The sequence below is a fragment of the Rattus norvegicus genome, chromosome 18, assembly GCF_021556685.1.
Source record: "Rattus norvegicus strain SHRSP/BbbUtx chromosome 18, alternate assembly SHRSP_T2T, whole genome shotgun sequence".
Taxonomy (NCBI): Eukaryota; Metazoa; Chordata; class Mammalia; order Rodentia; family Muridae; genus Rattus; species Rattus norvegicus.
The window spans coordinates 15516017-15525521 of record NC_141551.1 but is presented as its reverse complement, the minus strand read 5'-3'; the positions used below and the strand labels follow the sequence as shown (position 1 = coordinate 15525521).

Genomic DNA, 9505 nt, shown 5'->3' with positions numbered 1-9505 from the left:
TCAAGGTAGTTGAGGTAGCTGAAATCCACTTTAAATAGGGAAATGAGGCAATCTAAGTGATTATGCCTGCAGCTCTTTTTTTGGCATCAAACAACCAGCATGAGTATATTCTGCAATTCTCTGTGACAAAGGTCTCAACTATCTTGTTTCTTTGATAATCTGTCATAATCTTTGAAACACAGTAGTGGAAGACAATGGTTTGGGGCATGTTTAGAGGCAAACCTTGTTTCAGGGCCAAAGGCTCAATAAGTAAAGATGTGCGGGTAAAGAAAAACGATTTACACGTATTGTACAGCGACGGTGCCTGACACGATCATGGCACGTTTTCAGAACGTTTCAGAACTCTGGAGTAAGCTAGTTACTCCAGAGGGCTCCGGCGAGGAGCACCGGGCACTTGTGAAACTGCCGCCCACGTTCCTCCTGCTCCCCTTTCCTTTCTCTAAAGTGGAACAGAGAGCAACAGTCACTCAGTGAGAGGCGCAAGGCCAAGCGCAGCCTCAATGCGGCCATTGTCATCAAGCGGCACCTCCCCCGCTCACCGCGCGTCCCCATGGCAACTCCGGGCTTCGGCTTCCCCATTCCCTCCCGCCCCCCCCCCCCGTCCTGCGGACCGGAAGCCGTGCGCGCCGGGGGCTTGTGGGAAGCGGCTGAAAGCGGCGGCGCAGCGTCTGCCCGGGACGACGAGGCTGTGGCGGGTCCCGAGCCAGAGGTCAGCAGCGCGCGGGGGTAGGGTTCGAGGAGGCGGGGGCTCAGGTAAGGGTCCAGAGGCCGGCGACGCTCAGCATTCCGGGCGTGCGCATAAAAGGCCGCGGGGGCGGAAGGGCGGCGGCGACCTGCGGCACTTCGGGGGTCCGCAGAGCCTCCAGCGCCCGCATCCTCTCCGGCCTGCTTTCCCCTCCCCCACGGGCCGGTTTTGTTCTATTTCGAGGCTCTAGCGGCTCGCGGAGGATTCTGGGAGACGCTCAAGCCGAGGGGGGATCCGGCCGTTCTCGCGCGCGACCTGCTGGGATTTGTAGTCCCGCCGGTCCCGGGCGGAAGTGCCTGTCCTGTGTGGCGGGGTGGTTCTGGGGCTTCTGCAGCCCTTCCTGGTGAATGCTGGGAAGAGGACGTCCGAGTTGCTGGGGCAGGCTGGGCTCAGCGCTGTGAGGCGGGCGGTCGCTGAAGACCAGGATCCCGCCGAGTGCCGGACGGCGTTCCTCCACATCCCACGAGCTTGGTGCAGTACAAAGTAAAAGAAAAAGCAGTTTCTATCACATAGAAATGCTTGATTGCTGATAGAATCGGGTCCAGGAATAAGAACTTAGATTTTGATATTAGGCCATCCCACTCCTGAGTGTCTATATGACCTGTCAGTTTGAGACAGCCTTTTCTGATCTTTTGTCTTCATCTTGATCGGTTTCAATATGGTTTTCTTAAGTTTCTGTCTCTTAAGTTCTTGGCTCTAATAAACAGTAGCCGTAAACTTATTATTCTTTATGTGCTGTAAACCGTGGCACGGCTATGATTTTGCAAATTCCAAAAGCATCAGAAAGTAGCTCAGATTTCCCCAAAGGAAAAGTTAGGGGAAGCTTCATCAGGGAAAAGACTCCCGTACACTGAGAAGTTGTGAGTGCTTTTTCCTAATAGAATTTGCTGTGGTTGAAGCTTGTCACTGTAAGTTTAAATGTATGTATGGTGTGGTGGAAGCCTGAGTAACATTTGTATGTTATGTGAAATAGTTCCTTCCCCAGTGTTATGTGATCTGTTACTGAACTGTGTAAAAGAAAGTCTGTGACAAGATCTAATAGCCCAGGTTGGCTTTGCCACATGGATGACCATAATCTTGCTTCTGCATGTAAAGCCTACAATGTTGGGCTTTTGGGCGCATACCTATCTACTAGTGAACATTTTTCGCATATATTTTAAGTTTAGGGAGTTCCTAAACAAACATTAGAGTATTTGTGACAATTCTGGGGATTAGCTCAGCAGTAGAGCATGATGGGTAAGGATAGTCTCTCATTCTGGGGGATTCTAACTGGGAGAACGGTTGATCTATTTCCTACTCCAGGTTTGCAAAAAATGAAAAGTAGGGTGCCTCATCAGGTCGGGGGCTTGTTCCCAAGATCCCAGATTGCACATAGCAGGAGGGAACTAATGTCCCCTGACCTCCACACCTGTGCTGATGTGTTCCAACACGAAATAAATGTCAAAAAACATGTTTTATGTGTCCTACTGTTCTGAATACTTAGTTTGTTATTTTATGTATATTTGCACTGTGTGTTTGCCTGGTGCCTGAGGAGGTGAGAAGAGAGAGGGGTTTGTGGTTCAGGGAAACAAACCAGGGTCCACTGCAGGGGAATGCATTCTTAACTGCTGAACCAACTCTCCAGTCCCAAGCTTCAGGACGTTTGGAGAACACTGAGGTAGACTGCATCTTACCCAGATACTGTAGGCTATTAAATTACCCTTTGTAGACTATATGTCACAAATTAGCAATCTTTTTTTTTCCTAAAAAGAGCAAGCTGGTAAATATTACATTGTTTTAGATCTTAGCTGAAATCATTGAATACTGTCAACTCTACCACATTATAGCCCAAACCACGATTAAATTTAATGACTTATATACACAAAATGTAAACATATTAATGGGGCTGGAGAGATGGCTCAGTGGTTAAGAGCACTGGCTGCTCTTCCAGAGGACCCAAGTTCAATTCCCAGCACCCACATGGCAGCTCACAACTGTCTCTAACTCCAGTTCTAAGGGGTCTGACATCCTCACACAGACATACATGCAAGCAAAAACAACAGTGTACATAAACCATTTTTAAAGACATTTTTACATCTTGTGTGTGTGTTTGTCTGTCTGTCTCTGTGTGTGTGTCTGTCTGTCCCACTTGTGAAGACCAGACTTGCAGAAATAATTTTTCTCTTATGTACATGTTGGTCATTGGACTCAAGTCATCAGGCCTTTGCCAGATGAGTAACCTTGCTGGTCCTAGACAGACACATCATATTTTCTCAGCATGAAGTATTTCTGTACTTTTTTAGTCATTAAAACGTTTACACTACTTCTCTACGGATGGTGTAGCAGGCAGCAGGGTAAATAGGCTGTGGTTTACCAGCTATGGCAGACTTTCAGTCAGTGTAAGTTATTGATTTCAAGTTTTAATCAAGTAAAGCAATGTATCTCTTTTTTTTTCCTTCTGCTTTTCGAATATCATGGGGTACTTGGTGATTTATGTGTTTTTTATTTCTTGTACCTTAGGAGTACTTTTGAGGAAAACAGGGTATTTCTGAGGTCTGTACCTTGCCTCAGTTGCCTTTTCTTGGAGGTATTGTAACAGGATGTCTGCCCAGTCAGTGGAAGAAGATTCAATACTTATCATCCCAAATCCAGATGAAGAAGAAAAAATTCTGAGAGTGAAACTAGAGGAGGATCCTGACGGTGAAGAAGGATCGAGCATTTCCTGGAATCATCTCCCTGACCCGGAGATTTTCCGGCAGCGGTTCAGGCAGTTTGGATACCAGGATTCACCAGGACCGCGAGAGGCGGTGAGCCAGCTCCGAGAACTGTGCCGCCTGTGGCTCAGACCGGAGACGCACACGAAGGAGCAGATACTGGAGCTGGTGGTTTTGGAGCAGTTTGTCGCCATCCTCCCCAGGGAGCTACAGACTTTGGTTCGAGAGCATCACCCAGAGAACGGAGAGGAGGCAGTGACTGTTCTAGAGGACTTGGAGAGTGAACTTGATGACCCTGGACAGCCGGTGAGCATGCTTGACTCATTTCCCCAAGGCAGGACACTAACATAGCAGTAGGCAAACTGCTGGATTAACTGCACTTGGCTAAGTTATATCTGTACCTCCCTCCAGTGTCCTTGCAACTCGGCAGGACCTCCGCTGTGCTGCTAGCTAGGATTCTCATGTCTTCTGTATGTTCTGTTATACTGCTTAGTGTCAGAGTCCCTTCTCAACCAAACTCAAATCTTGTTTTCAGGTTTCTCTCCGTCGGCGGAAACGGGAAGTACTTGTAGAAGAGATAGCATCTCAAGAAGACGCTCAGGGATTACCGAGTTCTGAGCTTGACGCCGTAGAGAACCAGCTCAAGTGGGCATCCTGGGAACTCCACTCTCTGAGGCACTGTGGTGAGGACCAGGACACCATGTTGACTTTCCCCAGAGTGCTTTGCTTGTTCTTGTGGCAAACCCCTTTTAGTCTGCAGTTTTAGAAATATGTCTGCATTAAGAGCTTGTCTTTTTCTGCTGATGATTCACTGGCCTGAGGTACTTTTACTCCCAGACATTAACATCTTCAGCGGTTTTGCCGTCTTCTTTCATGAAGACCTGCCTGTGTAGGGCTCACATTTGTGCCCATGTAGCATTTGTGTGTTTCTCAGCCAGGACCTGTAGCCAAGGCTGCTTTGTTCATGGGATTCCTGAGCTGCTGCGTTTCATGCTCTTTTGCTTTCCATCTCCTTTGTACTGACCTAGTGAATTTTTTTTTTATTGTTGGATTATATTTTATTCTTTTAACTTACACTTTCAATGATTTTGGCTGTGTGTGTATGTGAAGTTATAATCAAGTCTAAAAACAAACCATAAAACATGACGAATTATGTCAAAGTCCTGCGGACACAAAGCAAATTCCCATCGTATTTCTTTTATCTTTTTTCCCTCCAAATTCTGAGCATATTTAACAGCCGTGCAGACAACAACTCACTGCTTGTTTACTGCGGGCGCGCGTGTGTCTTTTATCACTTGACCTGGTGAGTTTATCTGAAACCTCCCACAACCTTTTTATTTATTGTATCACTGAAGTTTTCCTAAAATTTCAACTATTTCAGTTTTTCCCTGTAATATTCCCTAGAGTCTTTATTTGCCTTCATGTGTGTCTTTGTAGCATGTGTGTGCTGGGTGCCCTTGGAAATCAAAAGACGATGTCAGCTCTCCGGGAGCTGGAGTTACAGATGTTTGTGGGCTGCCTTGTCGGTGCTGGAAATTAACCCTGGAAGAGTAGTCCATGCTCAACCACTGAACTTCTCCCCAGCTCCCTGAAAAAGATTTATCTGTCTTTTAAGGCTTATGTGTAACTTGTGCACGAGTGTGTGCATGTGTGTGCAGGTACCATCAGAGGTCAGGAGAGAGCATTGCAGTACAGGTACTTAATGCTGTGCACTTGTTTATGTGACCTAGTATATGCTAAACTCGCGGGCTGCAGTTTGCTTCTGCGATATCTTGTTTGAGATTGCTTCAGGATCAGTCCTCGGAGTAGGTGGAAATAATAACCAGCATGCCACAAATTAAGATATGAGCAGCGTTCTTCTCCTTAGAGGGGTGCTACAAACCAGAACTGGGGTTCAGGTGTAATGTGCAACACTGGTTTTACCTGTCATGGGACCTCGTTCCATTGGATAGTTCCGGAGCTGTATCCTTTCAAGATGTCTTTCGTGGGTAGAGAACATGTCCTCTTCCTGAATGTCAGGGTAGCTTTCCCTGTCGGCCTCATTTTAGCACTCCAGTCGCTTTCACATCCAGAACATTCCATTTATTTCAGGTCGTGTGTCCACCGGCCCCTCATACTTGACTTTTCAAGCCTGTAAGCCTCATGACCCCTCAGGCCCTTGGCTCTCCCACTCTTCTGCTTTCTCCCTTGATCAACCCTTGTGTCATTCATCACTGGTGACTTTTGAGTGCTGCTGCTCTGTGTGACAACTGTCCTCTCTCTACTGTTAAAGTTCCAGAAAAATTGGTGCGACTTGCTCTTACCCCTGCCTGTGGGCAGACAGTGCTGCTGCTTAAACTTGAGGCTTTTTTTCTAGACATATACTTCTAAGACTTGAACAATTTTTCCAGCTATCATGACAAATTCCAAGTTGGAGCACATTTCTTTAATGGGGAACCTTTCATTTATTGTGTATTGGAGTTTGAAGTGTCAGAGCTTTAGTTAATGTAGGTGGCCTCAGATTAGCCTTAGCTTTTTTGTCCTGTTCTTTGAGACTTGGTCTTTGTGTCCTGACTGGAACTTGCTTTGTTCTTGGAATTGGCGTTGGATTCAGACTTCTTCCTCCCCTTGCCTTCTGTGAGTGTTGGAGTTAAAGTGTAAGTTACCATACACAGTTCTTGGCCTTTTTTTCCATCAGGACTCCTGTGTTCTGCTCTAAGTTCAGCATTGGCCGTGACATACTAACCTTTTTCAGCAGTAGCTACTGTTTGACAGACTTTTTTTTTTTTTTAAGATGTATTTACTTTATGTATATGAGCACACTGTCATTATCTTCAGACACACCAGAAGAGGGAATCAGATCCCATTACAGATGGTTGTGAGCCACCATGTGGTTGCTGGGATTTGAACTCAGGACCTCTGGAAGAGCAGTCAGTGCTCTTAACCTCTGAGCCATCTCTCCAGTCCCCTTGACAGACTTTTTATGTTATACCTTTATTTTGATGTAATTTCTTTAAAAACATTTTTTAATGGTAATTGTTTTTTATTCCAAAGTTTTTTCATACCTAACCATATCAGTTTGATTTCCCCCCTTATCTGATAATCTGTTTGTCACCTATTCTATTTTTTTAAATGTGTGTATTATGTATGTGTGTGTGTGTCACTTGTTCCTGTACCCAAGAGGTCAGAAGAGGAAGGTGGATCCCCTAGAGCTGATGTTGTAATGGTTGTGAGCTTCCCAGGATAGGTGCTGGGAACCGAACTTGGGTTCTCTGAAGGATCAAGTGCTCTTAATGGCCAAGCCATCTCTCTAGCCCCTGTGTTAAATTTAGATAAAACCTTTCGTGTCATTTTGCTGCCATGCCATTAGCTCATTAACTGCATAATCTTCTTTTTTTTTTTTTTTGAGAGTAGTCAACCTTATATACTCAGATGTGCACAAACTATTTATTTTTAGTTCATGAAAAAGTTATCTTCTTTTTGCCAAGCATGGTGGCACATACTTTTAATCCCAGCATTTGGGAGGCGCAGGCAGGCAGATCTCTGAATTCGAGGCCAGCCTGGTCTGCATAGGAAGTTTGAGGCTGGCAGCAGCTGCATAGTGAGACCTTGCCTCAACAACAACAAAACCCACTTCTTTCCTTAAGTCCTTCTCTCTCCAACTAGGCACTGAGTGATACTTACATTTTCTCTTTATTTCAGATGATGATGCTACGGCAGAGAATGGAGCTCTGGCCCCAAAGCAGGAGATCGCTTCAGCGGGAGAGTCTCACGAGGTTCCTGGCACTCTCAACATAGGTGTTCCTCAGATTTTCAAATATGGAGAAACCTGTTTTCCCAAGGGCAGGTTTGAAAGAAAGAGAAATCCTTCCAGAAAGAAACAACACATATGTGACGAGTGTGGGAAACACTTCAGTCAGGGCTCTGCCCTTATTCTTCATCAGAGAATCCACAGCGGGGAGAAGCCTTACGGATGTGTCGAATGTGGGAAAGCCTTCAGCAGAAGCTCCATCCTGGTGCAGCACCAGAGAGTCCATACTGGAGAAAAACCCTACAAGTGTCTCGAATGTGGGAAAGCCTTTAGCCAGAATTCTGGGCTCATTAACCATCAGCGAATCCACACTGGGGAGAAACCGTATGAATGTGTTCAGTGTGGGAAATCCTATAGTCAAAGCTCAAATCTTTTTAGACATCAGAGAAGACACAATGCAGAAAAACTTTTAAATGTTGTGAAGGTTTAAGAAATTATGAGGAAACAATCAGCACTCAGGTCTTTTTCTTCAGAAATGAAGACAAAATTAAAAAGTGAAGAGATATGGAAACTATTTTTCCCCATTGACTGAGAAAATCTACTGGGAAATAAAAAAAAAAAAAATCTTCATTCACCATTATTACCTTGAAAGAAATGGTGTTATACCTGCCTAGAAACCGAAATTTTAAATAATTCAGGTGTTAATAACCTAAATTTTCCATGTGATGTTTATATTTTCTTTTTTTCTCCCCAAGTAATTAGATGCCTGGTTCTCTGTCCCTCCCCTTTTTCAGACAGCTACTTTATTTCTGTGTTGATCACTGGAGGGGTGTTCTGTGAGGGTGCACACCTTTTTGTTTTAAAGGGCAACACAGGAATTGTAAAATCTAAAGCCCATCTTCAAGGTTTAGAACCATCCTTGAAAGCTTAGCTTCCTTTTGTTCAGGTTGAGAAGATAACGGCCAAAGCCGCAGTCAGATAAGCCTTAAGTCTCAGACGAGAGATGGCAGCAAAACTTCCAGGAGCGGAGGGACAACTGGGGAAGTTCCCTGGTGAAGCATGTCTCTTAAGTACAGTCAGTCTACAGGAAACCTCCAAAGGAAAAGTGATTTTACCTAACTTGTGGGAATCTTACTAACTAAAATGGTTTTCCTGTGTAAACACAGACAATTGTAGAAGTGATGGTAAATCAAACACTAAGGAAGAATGTAGTGATATTGAAAGGCAAATGTAAAATTAAAGTAATTATATGTATGACATGGCTTTTAGAAAAATTCTTAACTCATTTTGCCTCATCCTAGTTAAGGACAGGGAATTCCGTGATAGGGTGGGCAGCAATATCAGGTTTGCTATTTTTATTCCTTTGGTACAAAAGGGTTGAACACCAGGCTAAAACAGCCATACATTTCTTATTAAACGTTTCTACTGACAGTGCACTGTGCTGGGTACTGTAATCCTACCTAAGCAGGTAGGTATTCGCTCCACTGTAAGTCATGAGGGGTTTCCCCATCACCATTCCCAGCCACCTCTGAGAGCGCCAGAGCTGTAGTTCTCTTGCCAGTGTGTTGTGTTTGGAGGGAGAGCTAGCTGGTCAGCTCTTAGCGTTCTTCAGAGCTGAGCTCAAGACACACTCTTAGTTTGAAAGTTTATGAATCTTAAAAATCCAAACATTTCTAGTAGCATTGTGGTTGTAGCTACACATTGAATGGACTGTACTTTAAACAACTAAGCTATTAATTACTAGTTTATTAACGGTCAGAATTGATTTTCTAATCTACAGTCTTAACACATTTTTTTAAAGAAGTATTAAAAGTAATACATTTTAGTAGTAGGATTCTGTATGCCTTGGCTAAGAATCCAAGTACTGTGGTTCTACTGTTTAATGGAAAACTCTGGAAGTTAAAGCATTGGGTAAGAGAAGAGGTTTTGTTTGGTTTTGTTTTGTTTTGTATGTAAGACAGGCATTGTTACATGGAAAATTATCCATGCAAGTACAAATATTTTATAGCTCCAGTTATTTGGGTCCTATCTGGTGCTTCGTCAAATTTTAACGTGAAAAGTGAGGTTTTTGAGTGAACCTGGTGAAAAGCAGTAAAAAATGCAGCACCGCTGCTGAGGTGAGGCAGAATGACGCTTGTTCATGATTTTCTGAGAACAATTATAAGAAATGTGCTTTATAAATGAAGATTTATTGAGGTATAAATATGTAGTAATGCTATAATGTATTTTTAAGTTATACAAGAAAATGTAGGGACTTTTGTTTGGGTCTTTCTCTGTGGCTGAGAGGAAACAAGTTAATGTCCAATAAAGCTGGAAACTCCTCTGCTCTAAGATAAA

The 9505-nt window shown here is 44.1% G+C and overlaps 1 protein-coding gene across 6 annotated transcripts; it reads left to right on the top strand.

Moving 5' to 3' along the window:
- Positions 1 to 628: 628 nt before the first annotated feature.
- On the top strand, positions 629 to 9505 carry Zfp24 (zinc finger protein 24). Of its 6 annotated transcripts, none has more exons than XR_015642382.1 (4): positions 629 to 709; positions 3245 to 3744; positions 3974 to 4741; positions 7120 to 9505. XR_015642382.1 is itself a non-coding variant. In NM_001437525.1 (4 exon segments), coding segments are annotated over 3 exon segments (1107 nt in total). In that variant the 5' UTR covers positions 637 to 709; positions 3245 to 3324; the 3' UTR covers positions 7659 to 9505.